General features: G+C 41.5%; 1 protein-coding gene across 5 annotated transcripts in view; it reads right to left on the reverse strand.

Annotated features, from left to right (window-relative positions):
• LOC308624702 (cyclic AMP-dependent transcription factor ATF-1) overlaps positions 1-19,657 on the reverse strand; it is a 108,895-nt gene extending 89,238 nt beyond the window's left edge. For 4 of the 5 annotated variants that reach the window (XM_081248251.1, XM_081248248.1, XM_081248253.1 and 1 more), the window contains exons 1-2: positions 19,015-19,270; positions 11,870-11,968 (exon numbers count right to left, since the gene is read on the reverse strand). In XM_081248251.1, coding sequence (XP_081104377.1) covers positions 11,870-11,962 — 93 coding nt within the window. In that variant the 5' untranslated portion in view covers positions 11,963-11,968; positions 19,015-19,270. Of the gene's footprint in view, positions 1-11,869; positions 11,969-19,014; positions 19,271-19,443 lie in introns of those variants that run through there. The other variant, XM_081248249.1, reaches the window with a different exon arrangement.
• Positions 19,658-22,467: the final 2,810 nt, after the last annotated feature.

The raw sequence follows: 22,467 nt of genomic DNA on the forward strand, positions 1-22,467 counted from the left end.
TGGGAACAATGAAAGGATGTCCATTTTCACCACTCTATTCAAGATAATTCTGGAAGTTCTAGCTAGTGCAATAAGGCAAGAAAAAGAAAGCGCATACAGATTGGAAAAGAAATAAAACCAACTCTATTTGCAGATGACATGACTATACATTAAAAATCCTAAGGAATATTAAAAACAAACAAAAAGCCCCAAATCATCCCTCCTAGAACTAATAAGTGAGTTCAGCAATGTTGCAAGGTACAAGATCAATAAACAAAAATCAACTGCATTTCTATGTCCTTACAACAAACAAGTGAAATCAAAATTAACACAGGGCTTCCCTGGTGGCGCAGTGGTTGAGAGTCCACCTGCCGATGCAGGGGACACGGGTTTGTGCCCCGGTCCGGGAAGATCCCGCATGCCGCGGAGCGGCTGGGCCCGTGAGCCATGGCCGCTGAGCCTGCACGTCTGGAGCCTGTGCTCCGCAAGGGGAGGGGCCACAACAGTGAGAAGCCCACATACCGCAAAAAAAAAAAAAAAAAAAAAAAAATTAACACAATATCATCTACAATAGCTCCAAAGAAAATATGCAATATTATTTACAACTGCTCCAAAGAAAATGAAATACTTAGGTGTAAGTCTAACGAAACACGTATGGGATCTGTATGTTGAAAATGACAATATGCTACGGAAAGAAATCAAAGGAGATTGAGCAACTGGAGAGATTTACTATATTCGAGGACTGGAAGAGTCAACAAGATGTCATTTCTCCCCAAAGTGATCTACAGGTTTGCAGACATAGATAAGCTTATTCCAAAATTTATATGAAAGGAAAAAGACCTAAAATAGCCAAAACAATTTTGAAAAAGAAGAATAAAATGTGAGGAATCATCTTCCTGATGTTAGGGCTTACTATTACATGGTAAGACAGTGTGGCACTGACAGAGGGACAGACATATAGATCAGTGGAACATAACAGAGAACTCAGAAATAGACAAATATGCCCAAATGATTCCGACAAAGGTGCAAAAGCAATTCCGTGGAGGAGAGATACTCTTTTCAACAAATGGTGCTGTAGCAATTGTACATACATAACAAAACCCCTCAAATCTATACAAAAATTACCTTAAAATGAATTGTGGACTTAAATGTAAAACATAAAACTTTAAAACTTTTAGGAAGAAACAGGGAAAAAAAATCTTTGAGATTTAGTTCTAGGCAAAGAGCTCTTAGATAACATCAGCACAATCCATAAAAGGAAAAATTTATAAATTGGACCTAATCAAAATTTAAAACCTTTAGCTCTGTGAAAGACCCTATTAAGCAAATGAAAAAGAAAAATTATTCTTCTATTCCCCATACGATTCATACTGGAAACATCGAAATAAATTCACCTAGATTTCTAACTCTCTATAGAAGAATCTTTCTTTTCTAAAAAGTAAAATCAATATGACCAAGCACATCCAAAACATCAGACAGATAATCACCAGGTAAGAAAGGATTACCAAAAACACTGGCTCACACACATTCTTAGCTTATCCCTGGATGAACCCTTGGGCTAAATTCTCATGTCAAAAATATGAATGGAATGAAAATCAATCTGTTTTAAAAGTGTTCTGGAGCCAAGCCTATTTGTTAATTTCTTAAATTATCCTCATTTATCATCATCTACTGCCTGGAGGCAACAAAGGACTGTGGTGATTATAAAGTCTGCAGTTGTAGTGGACACCATGATGCAACAGCCAGATCCCCTTTTCTCTGATAAAAGACTTATTCCCCAGCTGCTGGAAGACAGCTGCTGACAGTGCTCAGTTGTCAGCCCTCTTTGGAATTGCCCTGGCTGATGAGAGTTACTCTGCCTGAGGTCACACGTACCCCTTCCCAGGTAAGTCAAGATCCAGTGCCTGGTGCATGCAGGAATATAAAGCCCTGGCTGGTCCCTTACCCCAATTCTGAAGAGCTATCTCAGCTTCAAATCTCCCTATAGGGTCAGTTGAGGTCTTCATGGAGACTGAATCAAAGTCCAGCTTTTCCCTCTGTTCAATCCTGTGTCCTCTATTCCTCTCTTTCCCTTCCACAGGTGGCAATCCCAAGAGGACCTCCTAATAAACCTCCTGCATGCTAATGTCCATCGCACTGTCTGCTTCTCAGGAAACCCAAGCTGTGAGAGAGTCAAACTGCTGGAATTCAAATCATGTCTCTAGCCTTCCAAGTTGTGTGACCTCTAAAATGGGTATTAGAAAAGCACAGTAGGTTGGTAAGAGGTTTGAAGGCATTAAAACATGTAAAATGCTTACAATACACTTGGCACACAGTGGATACTCAAAAAATGTTACCTATTACTATCAACATTGTTTTCCCCATTCACACACAGTTAAAGTACACAAATTTCTCTACGGTATGAGAATTACTGAAAGTTAGGAGCTGGAAAAGACTTTACAGATCAACAAGTCCGATACCTTTATTTCCAGATGCTGAACATCAAGTCTAAATAAGTTAAGTGGGGACTTCCCTGGTGGCGAAGTGGTTAAGAATCTGCCTGCCAATGTAGGGGACACGGGTTCGATCCCTGGTCTGGGAAGATCCCACATGCCTCGGAGCAACTAAGCCCACGTGCCACAACTACTGAGCCTGTGTTCTAAAGCCTACGAGCTGCAACTACAGAGCCCACGTGCCACAACTACTGAAGCCCACACACCTAGAGCCCATGTTCTGCAACAAGAGAAGCCACTGTAATAAGAAGCCTGTGCACCACAAGGAAGAGTAGCCCCCACTCGCCGCAACTAGAGAAAAGCCTGTGTACAGCAACGAAGACTCAACGCAGCCAAAAATAAATAAATAAAACGATTTTTTTAAAAAAAGTGATTTAATAAATAAGTTAAGTGACTTAGTCAATGTTCCAGAGTCACTAAATGACAAAACCAGGATTCAGACCAGGTCTTAAGCAAGGCTGCCTCTCAATCTATATATACTTTGTAATTAAATGAAATTCATCAAGTACTGAGTCCCTCCCCTTCACCTTCTTGCCATAATTGAACCTCTGCTCTCCTCTGGAGAACACTGCCTCTCTCCTGCACTCACAACATGAGCCTACAGACAGAGTGAGTATTTCCTTTGCTCTTCATTGCTACTTCCAAGCCACTGTCCCAAGTTCTACCTGAAAACTCCCAACTTTGAGGCTCAGATCAGTAGACTGTCCTTGTGGCAGTCATGTCCCCTCATTTCTTTAAGACTTTAGCCCCAGGATCACTCTTTTCTCTCCAATACTATTCCTGATATAATTTGTGGTGATCTCAGTGTGCAACATCCAGTATCCTTCCATGCCTGGGCCAGTTTTTGATTCCTCTCCTCCAAAGCCCTGTCTTCTACCCTGCTCGGCCACCCACTCCCATTGTCATACCCTACAGGGTTTCTAAACAGGCATTTGGGGCAGGACAATTCTTCCACGTGCAGGAATATCCTGCTCAATGAAAAACATTTAGCATCTCTAAATTGCCCATTAAATGCCAGTGGCAACCCCCATCCCTACCCCCCTACATATTTCTAGACATCTCAGTGGGGAAGCAGTACCACTCCAGTTGAGAACTACTTACCTAAATTTTATCATTACCAATAACCCCCCCCCCCAATAATCTCAAATTCAAGTATCCCTCTCTCTGAGTACCACCTACTTCCAACTCACTACCTCTACTACCTCTTGGACTCCATAGGAACTTATAATCCATCGAGTCTACTATCTTTTCCCTGCTCTTGACCCCACCAAGTCCCCACTTCTTCCTTATACAGCTTAAATTCCATGGTCCAGCATTATAATCACTGTATCACATAACCTTCAATGTCCTTGTCTTTTTTTGCTTCACTGTAGTCTCTGGACTAAACAGCAACCTGTTAACTCACATACTCTATGCCTGTAACGTGTATGCAAGTACCTGAATCTGACTGGAGAAAGACACAAAACTGAACTTAATGGTCACACTTTAAGTTCATGATCAGTAACCTCAAGTGGACTGTTAATGCTCTCCAACAATCCTACTATATATCCCTAGTCCACTTACGTTCTCAAAGCATTTTATCTGACTGAAAAAGAAGTTATCAAAAGAAAACTTTCAGAGTACCTCATCCCCAATCTACCTACCTAACCTGTATTTGCTTGCTTTCTTATTATGAATGAGGTACCTATGCTCATGTAAAATAAATTTTTCCACTTGCAGACTAATGCTCATCCCCGCCCCTCCTGAAGGACATCATCCCAGATTGTCCCTTCTATATGTCCTGTGTCATCAAATATTATTGCATCACTCCCACTGGTACACAGACAGGCTGTTAATTCCTCCCATCATAAAAAGTAATAAAAATAAAACTTCCATGACTTATAAAACCCCCTCCAGCAACTTCATTTTATAGATCCCTTTGCAGCAAAACTCCTCTCCTTATTTTCTCCCCCCTTTTCTTTTTCCCATGTTCTTTTAGATCTAATTAGATTTCTATCCCCACTTCGACTGAAAACAGTTCTTGTCAAGGTTGTCAATGAACTAACTCCATGTTGCCAAATACAGTCAACTCTTGTTATTTGTGGTTATGTTCTATAAAGCTGCCATGTACACTGAATTAGCAAATGCTGAACCATTGTTCCTGGGGAAATACAGGGTTAGGTTGCTGCAAGCCTCTGGGCACAATATTTTCATCAACTGGTCAACATATAACCTTGTTTTAAGTGTGTTTCTGTTTAAAGACACCTTATTTAATACAGGCATACCTTGTTTTATTGCACTTCACTTTATTGTGCTTTGCAGATACTGCATTTTTTACAAATTGAAGGTCTGTGGCAACCTTGCATAGAGCAAGTCTCACTGAAGGCACAAAAATTAGCACTTTTTAGGAATAAAGGTTTTTTTTTTCCCTTGGCCTCATGGCTTGTGGGATCTTAGTTCCCTGACCAGGTATTGAACCCAGGCCCGCCCTCAGCAGTGAAAGCTGGACCAGCAGGGAATTCCAGCAATAAAGTATTTTCTAATTAAAAGTATGTACATTGTTTAGACAGAATGCTATGGCTTGCTATCTATCTATTTATCTATTTATCTATCTATCTATCTATTTATTTATGGCTATGTTGGGTCTTCGTTTCCGTGCAAGGGCTTTCTCTAGTTGCGGTGAGCGGGGGGGCCACTCTTCATCGCGGTGCGCGGGCCTCTCACTGTCGTGGCCTCTCTTGTTGAGGAGCACAAGCTTCAGACGCGCAGGCTCAGTAGTTGTGGCTCACGGGCCTAGTTGCTCTGCGGCATGTGGGATCTTCCCAGACAAGGGCTCGAACCCGTGTCCCCTGCACTGGCAGGCAGATTCTCAACCACTACGCCACCAGGGGAGCCCTATGGCACATTTTAATAGACTACAATATAGTGTAAACATAACTTTTATATGTAGTGGAAAACGAAAAATTTGTGTGACTTGTTTTATTGCAACATTAGCTTTATTTTGGTAGTCTGGAATATAGTACTGTTAATTCATTAACATTGAACTGATGGTCAACAGCACTACAAGTCACACCTGAATGAAACTTATCACACACACGTATTTTCTACATACGGTACATCACAGCCTTCTTGCACTTAACACTTAAGCACTATGCTTAGAGGCCATTTTAAACAGCAACATCACCAACAAAAAGCACAGTAATGTGAAAAACACGGCACTAACTAGACCACAAAAAGGAGAATTGTTTATAGTATGAGACCTAAAATTGTAAGACAGAGTATTGCACTGTTCGACCTCAACTGATAAAGTGACTCAAATTTTTCACTACTCCACACATGTTCACTAATGACCACAAGAGTGCGTACTGATTTGGGGGTTACAAATGAATTTTGTCAAGTAGGTGAATTTGCAAATACAGAATCCTTGAGGGACTTCCCTGGCAGTCCAGTGGTTAAGACTGCACATTTCCACTGCAGGGGGTGCAGGTTTGATCCCTGGTCGGGGAAATAGGATCCTGCATGCCATAAGGTGCGGCCAAAAAAAAAAAAAAAATCCTTGAATAATGAAGATCGACTATATAATAGTTACTGTTACTCCTCATTTGACCTACCAGCAGCATTTTACATAGTTGATCATCACTTCGTTCCTAATTTCCATGATCCCGATTTCTCTTGATTTTTTTTACTGCTTTGGCCATCCCTCTTCAATCTCCCCAAACCCCAAATGTTGGAAAGTCCCAGAGTCAAATCCATTGATCTCATCTCTGACTACACTCACCCCCAGTAATGTCATGTAGTCCCATGACTTTAATTACACTTATGTTAAATATTTAGATATTGTGCCACAGCTCTCAGATGCTCTGTTCTGTTTTTCTCCCCACTTTTTTTTCTTTTTTCAGTTTGGATAATTTTTCTTGGCCTATCCTCAAGTTCACTGATTCTTTCCTCAGCTGTGTCAAGGCTACTAATAAGCCCCAAAACATAATTCATCTATGTCACAATTTTTATTTCTAGCATTTCCATTTGACTCTTTCATACAGTTTCTATTCCTCTGCTGAAATTTACCTCCCGTTCATACATGTTGTCCACTTTTTCCACTATAGCCTTTAATATATTATTATTATTTTAAATTCACTATTTGATACTTCTAACAACTGAGTCATCCTGAGTCTATTGATCATTTTTGCTTTTGACAGTGGGTGATTATTTCCTTGCTTTTTTGTATGTGCTTCATAATTTTTGCCTGAATGATGGACATCATGTGTAAGATAGTAGAGACTGAGGAAACAGTATTCATGCCTAAAAATGGCGTGGTAGTTCTTCACTACTTCTACTAGGCTTTTAGTGCAGGTGGTGGCTGGGGGAGGGATGAATCAATCTATTCAGGAATTGAGCAGGGTTTGGGTTTTGTTATGATTACCTTAAGTACACTACCGGCTCTAAATTCCTCTAGTGTGACCTTCTGCTTAGGGTGGGGCCTGGTTTGCTAGAGGGTTTTTCTCAGTGATCTTGCTCCACCCTCAGCTTTAGGCTTTCTCTGTGCACCTGACCCAGAGTATCTCTCCATACTCTTAGCCCTCCCCAGGGATAAACTGCTATTGCTTTACTTGCTGGAGGAGCTGAGGGGAGACAGAGAAGTTGCTCTGTTATCCTGGCCTAGTCTCAGTCTCAGGGGATAGGGCTTTCTCCAAGTAGTAGGAAAACTAATGGTCTGAACCCAGGAAAGTTTTCTGCCCTTCCCTCAGGGTTTATGGATTTTCTTTTTCTTTTCACTTCTCCCACCCACACTGGAAAATGGGGTTTATTCCCTTCCCCCAGTGGATTAAAGCTCTTTTCCACAGGGGAGAAGGGTCCAGGCAGGCCTGTACCACCTAGAGAGGCTTTCTCTTGTCTCCCTTGCTTCCCCTAATCTTTCTCATGAGCAGCTCTTGGAGATCCCTGGAGTGGGTGTTACCTACCCTGTGTCTGCAGCTCCCAAGGGTTCTATATTCTCATACTAGCCTACACTTAGACTTTAGCAATTCAATAAAAATTTAGCTAAGTTCTTCTCTTTTTTTGACCATTTTTAGTTTCTTTAATGTTGTATCTATTTTATTTATTTTTATTTTTGGCTGCATTGGGTCTTCGTTGCTGCCCATGGACTTTCTCTAGCTGTGGTGAGCGGGGGCTACTCTTCGTGGCGGTGCACAGGCTTCTCATTGCGGTGGCTTCTCTTGTTGTGGAATATGGGCTCTAGGCGCGTGGGCTTCAGTAGTTGTGGCTCTCGGGCTTAGTTGCTCCGCGGCATGTGGGATCTTCCTGGACCAGGGCTCGAACCCGTGTCCCCTGCATTGGCAGGGGGATTCTTAACCACTGTGCCACCAGTGAAGCCTCAATTTAGCTAAATTCTTATTTCCCCCTGTATGACAGCCCTGCCTTCTTCCTGTGCTCTGCTACTGCTATGGTGAGCCATGCCCACATGCCACTACTAATGTGTCGAAAGAAATTATGATTTTTGTATATTATAGCTTACTCTTGTTTTACAGTGGGAGCAATATGCTTTCCAGCTTTCTACATCCTAAATGGAAGCCAGAAATCACCCAGTGAGTTTAAATACCACCTATATATCTAGAATGCCTAAATTTATATTTCCAGTCTGGACCTCTCCCCTGGACTCCAGACCATATATATCCAACTACCTATTGGACAAATCTACTTGTATGATTTGGCAGACAAATTCTAAGGTGGCCCCTATGGTCCCCACCTTCTGGTGTTCATGCCTTTGTGTAATCCTCTCCCCTTGAGTGCGGGAGGGATCTGTGGCTTGCTTCTAACCAACAGAATAAGGCAAAGATGATCGGACGTCATCGCTGTGATTATGTCACATTTCATGGCTAAGGAATGGGATATCATTCCCTTGATTATGTTATATTATATAAGACTCTGTCTTGTCAGCAGACTCACTCTCACTCTCCTGCTGAACTTAAAGTAGCAGGCTGCCATGTTGTGAACTACTTATTGGAGAGGGCCAGGTGGCAGTGAATTGCAGGAGACCTCTAAGAGCTGAGGGTGGCCTCCAGCTAAAAAAATTAAAGTTCTCAGTCCTACAGCTGCAATAAAATGAATTCTGCCAACAACCTGAGTGAGCTTAGAAGTGAATTCTTCTCCATTCTAGTCTCCAGATAAGAAGCCAGCCCTAGCCAACATCTTGATTGCAGCTTGTGAAACTCTGAAGCACAGAACCCAACTAAGACAGAAATTTTAGGATAATAAATGTGTGTTGTATTGTTTTAAGCCACTAAATTTGTGGTAATTTGTTTTGCAGCAAAGAAAACTAACAAATATAGTATCATAAATTTAACATGCCCAAAAGCTAAATTCCTGATTGCCAACATCTCCCCAAAAAGAAAAAAAAAATGCACCAATGTTGTCCATCTCAGTAAATAGCAACTCTATTCTTACTGTTATTCAAGTCAAAAACTGTAGAGTCAATCTTGACTCCTTTTTCCCTCTAAACCCATATCCAATCCAAAAGCAAACACTGGGGGACTTCCTTGGTGGTAAAGTGGATAAGACTCTGTGCTCCCAATGCAGGGGACACAGGTTCGATCCCTGGTCAGGGAACTAGATCATCCCACATGCATGCTGCAACTAAGAGTTCGCATGCCACAACTAAGGAACCCGCCTGCCGCAAATAAGACCTGGTGAAACCAAATAAATAAATTTAAAAAAATTTTTTTTTAAAAAGCAAACACTGTTGCATTCACAACCAAATTATATCCAGAATCTAACTTTATCTCACCACCACCACTAGTACCACCTTGGTCCAAGCCACTATTGTCTCGTGCACAATCAATGTAACAGCCTCCTAACTGGTTTTCCTACTTCCACTCCACAAAGCAGCCAGAGTAATCCTATTAAAATATCAAAGTGCTTTCTCTGTAAAATATCAGTCAAATCACGTTTTTACTCAAAAACCACTCCCAAGGTTCCTTATCTCACCCAGATTAAAAGCCAGAAATCTTGCAGTGGCATACAAGGCCTACATTATCTGGCACTCTCCCCTGCCATCCCAAACCTCTCTGCCTCATCTTGTATCCCTCTCCCCTCATTCATCCCTCTCCTACCACACTGGCTGCCCTGCTGTTCCTTAACCATGCCAAGCACATATCAGTCTCAGAGTTTACAGCTGTTGGTCCATAGAATTGAAGAGGTATTTCCACAGATATGACTTCTCAGACCACCTTACATAAAAAGGCAAGTCCCCATCCCCATCAACAACCCCCTATTCCTCCTACCCTGCTTTATCAGCCTCCACAGCACATATTACGAACTGATATATTTTATTCTCCCCAACACTAGAATGTATGTTCCATGAGAGCTGAAACTTCTGTTCACTGTTATATCCCCACCTTATACTGAATGACTAAATAAATATTACTGTTATTAGATACTTTTCCCTTATAGAAGTTAGAGTCTAATAAAGCAGTCAAGCCACAAGAATTTGGATAGCAAGTCAGTGACATTATTTTTAAAAATCACTATAAAATTATTTACCACCTAGAGATGTACTTATTCTATCTCTATAAATATGCTTCTGAGGAAACCTGGAAAACATTCACATCTAACCAAAACAACTGAAATGTGTAAGTAAGCCAACTGAATTAAAACATTTCTGTGAAGGGCCCTATTAACAGAAGGTAAATGAAAGACTCTATCATTGTTTTTCCAGTACCATCTAGGGAAGATATCATTATTCTTCACAGATGTAGCCAAATAACAGAGAAGGATGCATCAAGCTTGAAGGATTAATCCTTTAGTTGCTTGGTTCTCAAACTTTTTCATCTCAAGACCCTTTTATACTCTTAAAAATTACTAAGGACCCCAAAGAAATTTCATTTATGTCAGTTTCTAATCTAATACTTACATTTAAAATTTAAACAGAAATTTAAAAACTATTTAACAGTTCATTTAAAAACAGCAAATAGAGAAAGCCCGCGTGCAGCAAGGAAGACCCCACACAGCCAAAAATAAAATAAATAAAATAAATTTATAAAAAATAAAAACAGGGCTTCCCTGGTGGCGCAGTGGTTGAGAGTCCGCCTGCCGATGCAGGGGACACGGGTTCGTGCCCCGGTCTGGGAGGATCCCACGTGCCGCGGAGCGGTTGGGCCCGTGAGCCATGGCCTTTGGGCCTGCGCGTCCGGAGCCTGTGCTCCGCAACGGGAGAGGCCACAACAGTGAGAGGCCCGCATACAGCAAAAAAAAAAAAAAAAAATAAAAAAAAAAAAAATAAAAACAATCATAAATCCATTACATGTTAACATAAATGATATATTTTCACTAATATGACTAAATATCCCCCCCAAATTCATGAGAGACATGACACTGTTTTACATTTCTGCAAATCTCCTTAATGTTTGAGTTAATAGAAAACAGTTGAATTCTCTTATCTGCTTCTACATTAAATATTTGCCATATGTTGTTTTGCTGAGGTATATGAAGAAAGTCTGGCCTCACTCAGGTATGTAGTCAGAAAAGGGAGGGGTGTTTTAATTGTTTTTTCAGATAACTATGGATATTCTCCTTTGAAACCACATTAAAACTTGACAGGTTGTAGTTTCTTAAAGGTTGTCTGCAATGTACAATTTGAACTCTGTGTATTCTGTTAACATTAAAATCCATTGGTGTATCTTGCATTCTGAATGGATCTTATACCATGCATGATTTTGTAACACAATTTTGAAACGAAAAAGTTGGTAGCTACTGGGAAGCTGTCAAGTTCACAATGGTGAATACAAGTTATCCAAAATTCTAATTTTTACTTGAAAGTTCAAATCCTGTCACTGGCAATACATAGTTTCAGTTGTTTTCCCTGAAGTGGGTCAGGTGCATGGATCAGACTATTTGAAATTTTAAAAATATCATCAGTTCTGCACTATGCATGTCTGTCAACTTAAATTCTCTAATGAATATGCCTATTTTCCAGTTCAGCAAAAATATTTCCTTTATATCCACAATACATCTGTTGAATTGAAGATGGTTTGCCTCCTGAAACTGTTAGTCTCTATTTCAAGTCAGCCCAAAGGGCCAAATAATTTTTCATTTTTCTTATGCAGCAACAAAATTAGTCTGAAAAAAAATCTAAAATAATCATGTACCGCATAAAATGAACTCTACCTCCCCAAGTTTTGAGAAGTATATACATGTTAAAACACTAAATATGCTTTGTATAACAGAAAACAAAACTGAATGATCTTGACAAGATATTTAAATCAGATATTCCTTCCTTCCATACATTTCAACATTTTACAGGTTTTTTTTTCTCTTTTGCTTGGTTCTTTTTTTGAACGTTAGTAATTGGTGATCTGAAACAACAGATTAATCTGCATAACAAATATTCCTAACTGGCTCAATGTTTTGGCTGGTTCCTGCCTTACCTGTTGAGGAATATGAGAAATATGAGCTCCCTGAGCTGTTGAACCAGACTGAGGTGCTGTCTCTGAAGCGTTATTCTTGTGAGAATCTTCCATAATCAACTGTAAGGGGAGAAAAAAAAGTTAAAAGATGCTTTCTAACTTCATTTTCAAAAAATCTTAAGACATTTCTTTTCTTAACATGCATACTTTTTAAGAGGGACAAGACAGGGCTTTTCTATACTAAGGGCTGAGCTCAATTTATCCAGATTCATGTTTTCACACCTTCGCTCTGCATGTGTAGTGACCTATGATAAGACCTTTTAAAATGGCAAATAAAAAGTGCTACAGGGCTTCCCTGGTGGTGCAGTGGTTGCAAGTCCGCCTGCCGATGTGGGGGACCCGGGTTCATGCCCCAGTCCGGGAAGATACCATATGCCGCGGAGCGGCTAGGCCCGTGAGCCATGGCCGCTGAGCCTGCGCTCCGCAACGGGAGAGGCCACAACAGTGAGAGGCCCACGTACCGCAAAAAAAAAAAAAAGCTTCAGAAGATGGATAGTATACTCTATAGTTGCTTAAAAATTGGTAACTGGGTTACCTCCATGGAAGAGAACTGGTAGCTATGGTACAGAGAGGGAAAAGAGATTTTCCTTCCATATTCCTTTAAATTTTTTGAATTTTGATCCATATGAACATGTTTAAATTTAATAAATGGTATACATAAGATAGTCCTCTGTGCAGGAACACACGCATTCTTTTCTTTTTCTTTTTTTTTCTTTAAATAAAAAAATTTTTTTCTTTTTTTAAATTTAATTTTTGCTTCCTTGGGTCTTCATTCCTGCATGGGGGCTTTCTCTAGTTGCAGCAAGCGGGTGCTACTCTTCGTTGTGGTGCGCGGGCTTCTCATTGTGGTGGCTTCTCTTATTGCGGAGCACAGGCTTTAGAGCGCAGGCTCAGTAGTTGTGGCATATGGGCTCAGCAGTTGTGGCTCACGGGCTCTAGAGCACAGGCTCAGTAGTTGTGGCACATGGGCTTAGTTGCTCCACGGCATGTGGGATCTTCCCGGACCAGGGCTCGAACCTGTGTCCCCTGCATTGGCAGGTGGATTCTTAACCACCAGGGAAGCCCAAGCATTCTTTTCTAAAGTCTAGGGAACAGTTTCTTTTCTTTTCTTTTTTTGGCCGTGCAACATGTGGGATCTTAGTTCCCGACCAGGGATTGAACCTGTGCCCCCTGCAGTGGAAGTGCAGAGTCTTAACCACTGGACTGCCAGGGAAGTCCCCTAGGGAACAGTTTCTAATTGCATACATAGTTTAATATAGAGAACTTATTAAGCAAAGGTTGAACAGAATAAATAAATGAAACCATAACTAAGGAGTTTCTAAAGATCTAGATGATTCTAGATAATCAATTGCAGGACATGTAGGCTGGGTAAGAATGAGAATAAATGGGTTATGAGAGATGGAATATGTCAAATAGGAGAACCACTTAGAAAGAGGCTGGTAAAAGATTTGGGTAGAATTTAAGGTTTTTCTAATTATGTGAAAAGACATAAAAAGAGAGAGGGCCAGCCAGCAAACAAATGAAAAGATGCTCAATTTCACTAATTATTAGGGAAATGCAAATCAAAACTACATTAAGATGTCACCTCACACCCATTAGGTTGGTTAATATATATTTTTAAAAAAACAGAAAATAAGTGTTAGCAATGATGTGGAGAAACTGGAACATTTGTGCACTGTGGTTGGGAGTGTAGAATGGTGCGGTCGCTATGGAGAACAATATGGTGGTAACCCAAAAAATTAAAGATAGAATTACTATATGATCCAGCAATCCCATTTTTTGGTGTATATCCAAAAGAATTGAAAGCAGGGTCTTACAGAGACATTCGTACACCTATGTGCATAGGAGAATTATTAACAATAGCTAAAAGGTGGAAGCAACTCAAATATTCATCAGTGGATGAACAAATAAACAAAATGTGATATACATATACAATGGTATATTATTCAGCTTTAAAAAGAAAGGAAATCGTGGGCTTCCCTGGTGGTGCAGTGGTTGAGAGTCCGCCTGCCGATGCAGGGGACGTGGGTTCGTGGCCCGGTCCGGGAGGATCCCACATGCCGTGGAGCGGCTGGGCCCGTGAGCCATGGCCGCTGAGCCTGCGCGTCCGGAGCCTGTGCTCCGCAACGGGAGAGGCCACAACAGCGAGAGGCCCGCGTACAGCAAAAAAAAAAAAAAAAAAGAAAGGAAATCACGACACATGCTACAACATGAATGAACTTTGTGGACATATGTTAAGTAAAATAAACCAGTCACAAAAAGACAAATTCTGAATGCTTTCACTTATTTAAGGTACTTAGTAGTCAAACCAATAGAAACAAAGTAGAATGGTGGTTAATAGGGACTGGAGGGAGGGGAGATGGGTAGTTGTTGTTTAATGGGTATGAAAAAGTTCTGTATATTGGTGGTACAATAATGTAATGTACTTAACACTACTGAATTGTATACTTCAAAATGGTTATGACAGTAAATTTTATGTGTATTTTACCACAATTCAAAGAATTTTTTGGGGGGGGCGGGCAACTAGGTACTTGGCCCTTAGCATCATTAATATAATAATTGTGAAGTTTAAGCCTGCATATTCTTCTCTTTTTTTCCCCCTTTTGGACAGCAGAAAGTAAATTCATTCTTAACTCTGGATTGATGCTACTGTTTTTAGCCATTGAGAAAAGGTATAAAATCACCTCAAACATAAAGTGTTTCTAATGCTTTTCCCTCTAAATATGTCATTAGCCTTTTTTTCTAACATGGAAAATATATAACAGAAAGAAAAAGGATGATAAAAACTTAATTATAATATTGTCTAATTTCTTTTCAGTCTTCTCTTTCCACAACTTTTAAAAAATCATAAACATACTGTACGTACAATTTTGTATCCTGTTTTCATTTATCACAAATATTTTCTAGGTTTCAAATAGAAACATATTTAAATGTTACATAATATTCCATCCAGTGAATGTACATAATTCACATTTTTTTACCAAACAAAACAATACTGAGATTAATATGTTTAGTATATAAAGCTTTTTCTGTAATTAAAATTATTTCCATAGGATATATTCTAAAAATGAGAATTACCTGGTTAAGGAGTATAAATATTTAAGGTTTTCTGAAAGAATTATAGTCCACCAGAAGCACATGAGAAAGCAATGGGAATTTTTTTTTTTTAAGAATTCAGGGTTTTTTTTTTAAGTCTTTCTTGAATTTGTTACAGTATTGCTTCTGTTTTATGTTTTGGGTTTTTGGCCCCGAGGCATGTGGAATCTTAGGTCCCTGACCAGGGATCGAACCTGCACCCCTTGCACTGGAAGGTGAAGTCTTAACCGCTGGACCGCCAGGGACCGCCAGGGAAGTCCCGTGAATTTTTTAGTCATGACTAACCTGATAGATGGAAAATGGTACATTGTTTTACATTTCTTTAATTCTCTATTAGTTATGTGAGCTCTCTGTTCATATTATTTGTCCATCCATCTATCAGATCTTGTGTTTTCCTTATTACCCTATATTATTTCTTCATATAAATTTTATTTCTTTCATTTTGATACAAATGTTTTCAGTATGATGTAACTATGATTATTTTAAAACTTTAAATTTTGACAAGTTCATCTAGTGTTTCCCTTGTTGTTTCTTGAACTGCTTTTAAGCTATATATAGTCCCTTCTTTAGGAAGAGTGCAGTGATTTTTAATCTACACTAAGAGAAGTGTAATCCCAAAGACTAAACATACAGACAGCATCAAAGATGGAATTTTATACTTTCTACATACTGTCGCTACTGAAAATGCCTTTTTAAACACTCCATTTCAGAAGACATAAGAATATAGAGCAGAGAGGAAAAAAAAAGATGTAATGCTAAAGCACTGAAAGAAACTATAAAAGATTTTATAATACCTTGTTAAATTACTGAAAATGATACTTTTGTTTCACTGTGACTCACTGATTTTCCCCCATAAGAAAATTATTAAGAAATCTTATATCTAATGGAAACTAACATCATCAACAAAACATCAGACATTTCATAGTAAAAGCCACTACAGTCAGCAAATAACACTTTGGACAATTACTACAACTATATTTCCTACAGAAAAGAAGACAGCCTATTTTCTATGATTTTTTTAAAGAGGAATTAACCAATCAGTTATTTTTCCAAAATGAAAGCAGCCTTTATACCTTCGGCTCATTATTAACAATACATACATATTTTTTTAGTGATGTTATCAGAATGTAACCTTTATTTGCTTACTTTTTTAAGCTATTATTCCTAAACTTAAGGTTAAGATTAACAATCTGTTAAAAACTTGCTCAACACAGAATTTTATGCATACATTTTCTGTAAAAATAAAGTAAGCCCCAGGCAGCAGATGGAAGCTTAACATGAAACAATCCCAAGTTGGGCAGAATCACAAGTGGGCAGTGAAACACAGCTTCAAAAGTACCATCAATGGGGGAGTTCCCTGGCAGTCCAGTGGTTAGGACTCGATGCTTTCACCGCCGTGGCCCCAGGGTTCAATCCCTGTTCGGGGAACTAACATCCTGCAAGCCATGCAGTGTGGCAAAAAAAAAAAAAAAAAAAAAAAAGAAAAAAGAATCGAACTGGATTTCAAATGAATAAAATAAACACTGAAAGAAGAAAAAAAAAAAGTACCATCAATGGGAATGAATTTGGGGAGCTAAATCACAGCAGGCTGCGATCCTGCTGACATATGAAGAATGTTAAAGTAAAGGCATGGCACTTTTAAGAAAGCTTGTTAAGAAGGGAATATATGCTAGGCACTAAACTAAGAGCTCTTTATATATCATCACCTGGATTCCTTATTATTATGCTTTTGGATTCCCTATTTTAGAGATGTGTAAATTGAGACTCAAAGAAATTGCCATTTCTGTGGATCTCACAGTAAGATGTGAATGCAAGATCTGAGGCCAGAAGTGTTTTAAGCCAAAATCCATGTTCTTTCATTCCACACTGCCCCTCTTCCAAGAATACCTTCACACCCCCAACTTGTCCACCTGACAAACTCCTCGTTTTCAAAGTTTCATCCCAAACATTATGTTCCCAACTGCTCTAGGTCCTTCCTTCCTTAATGCTTGTTCCACTGTGCCTTGCAGATTATTTCTAATGAGGTTACTTAACATACTGAACTGCGTTCACAGGCATGTCTGTTTTCCCCAGTCTTAAGGTGCCTAAGAACAGGGCCTCTATCTTGTGAATGTATGCTCTGTGCCCAGCAGACTGTCACGTATGCAGTAAAATAGTAAACATCAACAAATATAGTTTTCTCATCTGATGAATGAAGAGGGTCTTAAGTTTCTCCACCTATAGATGATGTAGAAGCCTGCGGGCAAGAAGTCTCTTGCTCAACATTTCCACAACTCAACTCACAATCTCCCCTCAAAATTGCTATTAGTCATACTGAATTTGTTTCAGATCTTCAAATGTGCCTGCACCGCTTTCTCTCACCTTCAGGCTTTCATGTACGCTATTCCGTCTGCCAGAAACACTATTCCTCTTCAAGCGGCCTATTCCTATGACTTATACTTCCAGGCAAACTTTCATGACTCCTTTAAACTGGTCTAGAAGCTTTGGCTGTATCCCCAGAGCACATGCTTCCCCCACCTTTCATGGCACTTATTATCACAGTATAGTAATGGCCTGTTTTCTGTGTCCCTACCAAAACGCAAGCTCTAGGGAGTCAAAGACCACATCCTGTTCCCAATATAATACCTTGCACTTACTACTGCTGAATAAATCAATGTGTTTAGTTGGGTTTACCTACTTAAAACTGATAGAAATAATGGTTAACAAAATATCTTTAGACAATTACTCCAACCTAGCTTTAGAAACAGGAAAATTCAGGCACAAGACAACACCCTACTTTAGAGCTGAAAATTCATTAGTATAAATGGGATGACATGTGAAAAAAAAAAAAAAGCATTTTTGAAGGTACTACCACCTACTGGTGATACAGTAGTACTGCAAGATGTAGCACAGACGAAGCCGAACCTTAAAGGACAACTGCAAATAATAGACTTAACATACTCGTCTTTAGCGACACAGTAGTGATTCTAATTGAGACACCGAGTAAACTGCATATTATAAAGTCTATAGGAAAAACAGCATTTAAAAAACTGCATATTTCTGTTGGTAATGAAATTTTCAGGATAAAACGAATTTTGCAAACATAGTGTACAAACGAGGCCAGTTTGACAGATGCTTGCCAAATCTATGCTGAATAAGCCTCAGAAACGTAAAGGCTCCCAATGACTATTTTAGCCCATTACGCCTCAAAAGCTGACAAAACAACTAGTGATTAACATCTACAATAACTGTAAAGAGATCAAGGGGGACGCTCCACGGCGTAGCTGACGCTAAGAAATACCATGCTTAGTTTTGTGATACAGGAGAAAATCAAAGAGAACGTTTGCTCAGTTTGATCGTCTGTCCGGATGTAAACAGACGAGCTCTGTCACTCCACACTCCCCTTCCTCGCCTGCTGGCTGCACCTTTCCGTGATTGTTTAGGGTGTGTGTGATTATTCTACCGTCTGTCTCCCCACTCGACTAGAAGCTCCCAGAGGATAAGGGCTGGCTCTGCCCACACAGCAAGCGTCCTGGGCCCCGCACCCCGAGGGCGCCCGGCGTGCTCTGCGGGGTCCCGGGCGGAGATAACCGGTCTCGGGCCGCGCTCGGCGGAAGACGCGCGGAGGCCAAGGCCACGCCGCCCTCCCCGCGGCTCCCGCCCCAAGCCCGAGACCTTCGACGGAGGGCGCTCGCCTTGGGCCACAGAGGGGCGGCTTCAGAGGCGAAAGCCACCCTGCGGCAGGAGGTCTTCGGTTTAATTTTCATTGGGGGGGGGCAGCAGGCGAGAGGGAGGAAGGAGTAGACCGTCGACTGAAGGGGCGCCGGGGACCAAGTTAGGAGAACCGGAACCGCGGGCAGCCCCTCCCCCTTCCGCCGCGCGCCCTCCGCACCCCTCCCCCACCTTGGCCGCCCCGCGCGACCCCCACCAGGCACGCAACCCGGCTTGGTGTCCCCGCCGGCGCCGCGCCCCCGCGCCCTCCCCTTGCCCGGGGACAGGGGAGCCCGTCCCACCCCCGCCCCCCCGCTTACCTGTGGCTGCCGCCTCGCTGCTGTCCGGGGCGGGAACTTCCACTCCCCCCTCCCAGGTGGATCCGAATTCACTACCCACTTCCCCACCCCCTCACTTGGCGGGGACGTGCCTCTTTCTCAGGGGTCAGGCGGGGCGGGGAGAATCAGTGTCACGTAACAGCAAACTGTCCTAAACTACCGTTTCCTCGGCAGTCAGGGCCGCCACTGGCGGCATGATCTACACCAGGCCGGGGGCGGGGGAGAGAAGGGGGGCAAAACTGAGTAACTAAGCGTGGGGGGTGAGGTTAGGGCCGTCCCTCCTTGCGGGCCGCCGTCCTACGTCACCGCGTTGCGCACGTGACGCGACGCCATCTTGTGCCGGGGCACTCCGGGGTGGGGAGTTAGTATCGGGGAGGTGTTATTCTGGCGAGAGTGGGGTGTGACAGTTACCTGCGGTTCCTTTTTGCTTCAGGAGCTCTGTCCCCACTGCTCCCACACGTGTTTTCGGAGGCCAGCACCTGCTCGGGGTGTCAGGAGACCGCTCGGTGTGGGGCAGTTTTCTTCGGTTGGGGCGTCGCGCTCAGCCCTTACTTGCTGTGGCCTAGAGGTGTCGTCCTCTCCGGCCTTGATCCACGCCTGACCTGCCCGCCTCTTGTAGACAGAGTGAATTGAAGCTTGAAGGCTTGTCCTCAGCTTTTGTTACCACCCAGACTAATGTTAATCCCGGAAAACTGCGTTAAGAGTTGTATCTTTCATCACACATGAAAGGATTAAAAAGCCACACCCACAAGGTACTCGTAGGGTTAGTGTGTTAGTGGGACTTAAGTGTGTCACGCTGAAGCACAGATTTACCCCAGCTTTTAAATTAGAAAAAAGTTACGTACGATCGAGTGTCGTAAAATAAAATCACACCGTCATTTTATTACAGAAACTTTAAAAAATATTTTTTTAATGTGTGTCTACCTTTATGGAGAAGGGATTATGCATTATTCTGAATTTTTAAAATTCATTTCCTTGCAAAATCTTCTTTGATGGCTTTCTAGTGATAATAAACAACAAATGATAAACCTTTCAGTTTGCTCTTGATAGAAAGTTCCAGAATTTTTCTGAAATTTTACTAGTTTGAGATCTGCAAGTAAGAAACTGATTGAGTGGATAGAGCCCTTCCTGGTTTGACCCTTAGGGCCAGATAATGTGATTTAAAGCTCAAGAGTTACTCTGTGCCCGACTGTCCTAAGAACTCACTAATGTTTATCCATTGTCATTCATTGACTACCTATTAAAACCTACAATAGGCAACTGCCCTTACTTTACATTTTTGATTAGGCAAATCACCCAGCCTCTCTAAGTGTCTCTTCTTATCAAAGTTGGGAAAACTGTAATACTCATCCCATGTCCCAACATTATTTAAAGAATCAAAATGTTATATATAGGAAAGCAAAGTGCTCTATAAAGGTAAGGAGTGGAGAAGAGATAGATTCTCAGACATCGGCCTTTCATGATTAACAAAGTCCAGCGACAGTCATTCTAGAATCCAGAATATTAATGGCTGGGAGGCTGGTTCTAAGTTTATTGTTCTTTTCTTGTTCGGTTGTTTCTTCCTTAGAAGACAGAATGCTTAACAAACGTTGATCAGGACAAGAGGGATGGGGAGACTGAAAAACGTCAACCATCAAAAGAAACTAAATAACTGAAAACTTCAAAATGTGCATGGACTGCTCCTTCTTTAGTTCCTCTTCCACCCATAAAGTATCTTAAGTCTAAATCAAGTATTATTATGCTGTGCAACACTGCCACTCACAAGTATTTCCACTGGCCTTGTTTCTTTTTTTTTTTTGCAGTACGTGGGCCTCTCACTGTTATGGCCTCTCCCGTTGCAGGGCACAGGCTCCAGACGCGCAGGCCCAGCGGCCATGGCTAACAGGCCCAGCCGCTCCGGGCCATGTGGGATCCTCCCGGACCGGGGCACGAACCCGTGTCCCCTGCATCAGCAGGAGGACTCTCAACCACTGCGCCACTAGGGAAGCCTTGTTTTCTCACAGAAGTGTCACAAGCTGTACCTACTACTCTTCTGCAACTTGAGGAATAACTGAAGATGAAGAAAAAAAAAAAAGTCTTGGTTATGATGCACATAGTTCTATCCAAATAGTAAGAGTTTTATAAACCAGATGGACAGGTCTTTGACTTCAGAAGGGAGGAAGTAGAGTGAAACAAAGAAATTTAACTTTCAATTACCTTTCAAAGGTAACTGTTTTAAAATAAACTGGTCAAGCCAGTGGTGACACCTCATGGGCTCTCCTGGAGTACTGTTTTCTAGTTAGGAGAGAGGGACATTATAATGAAATGGGTTTAACAATACTACCTATCCCATGGAGTTTTGTAGATTAAATGAGTTTAACACCTGTAAAGTTAGAGCCAGTGCCTGACACAGAGTAAGCACTAAATAAATGTTGGATATTAGTATGGAAGATACTGCAATATAACTGCTGGAAACTTAGCTAAAAACATTAATTGGCTGCACACCCTGAGAAGCCTCATGGGTTAACAAAAGGACTGAGCTGGAGTGGAGGACTTGAGAGCTGTGAAACAGTATCTGGAACAGGGTAGCTCTCAAAAGGCAGAAATTATTTAAAGCTAGTAAATGTAGGCTTTGTGGTCTAAAAATAGGCTTTTTTTGTTGTTGTTTTGTCCTTTTTCAATACTCAAGTCTAAACTCACAGGAAAACCTAACTAAGGGGACTTCCCTGGTGGCACAGTGGTTAAGAATCTGCCTGCCAATGCAGGGGACATGGGTTCAGTCCCTGGTCCGGGAAGTTCCCATGTGCCGTGGAGCAACTAAGCCTGTGTGCCACAACTACTGAGCCTGTGCTCTACAGCCCGCGAGCCCCAGCTACTGTAGCCCGTGCGCTCCAGGGCCTGCATGCCACAACTACTGAAGCCCCTGCCACCTAGAGCCTATGCTCAGCAACAAGAGAAACCACCGCAGTGAGAAGCCCGTGCACTGCAATGAAGAGTGGCCCCCGCTTACAGCAACTAGAGAAAGCCCACGTGCAGCAACAAAGACCCAATGCAGCCAAAAATTAAAAAATAAATACAAAAATTAAAAACCTAACTAAGGATAGGTCCTAAATGCCTGCAGGAGTTGTATGAACTACAATCGTACTGTTTCAGCTAACACTCCTAAAACAGGGTTGCCCCAGATAACTTAGCTCTGAAACTTTGCTGCTTCATCTTAACTATGCTTGAACTCCTAGAACTAGTCTGTGAGGCCCTTGGAGTAGTGGACAACTACAGGGCTGTCCATCTATCCCTCCTCCTTTTTATGGAAACTTCTCGCAGTCATCCATATCTCACCAACAGTGGGCACCTGACCCAAGCTGGGCCATCAGAGTCTCCCCTATGGAAATTTGTCTTTGGACAAAAATTAGTCTTTCTCTAGTTAAATGATCCTAAAGCTTAGGAGCTTTGTAATGA

This window comes from Mesoplodon bidens, assembly GCF_964165515.1.
Source record: "Mesoplodon bidens genome assembly, chromosome: 11".
In the NCBI taxonomy this organism is placed as follows: Eukaryota; Metazoa; Chordata; class Mammalia; order Artiodactyla; family Ziphiidae; genus Mesoplodon; species Mesoplodon bidens.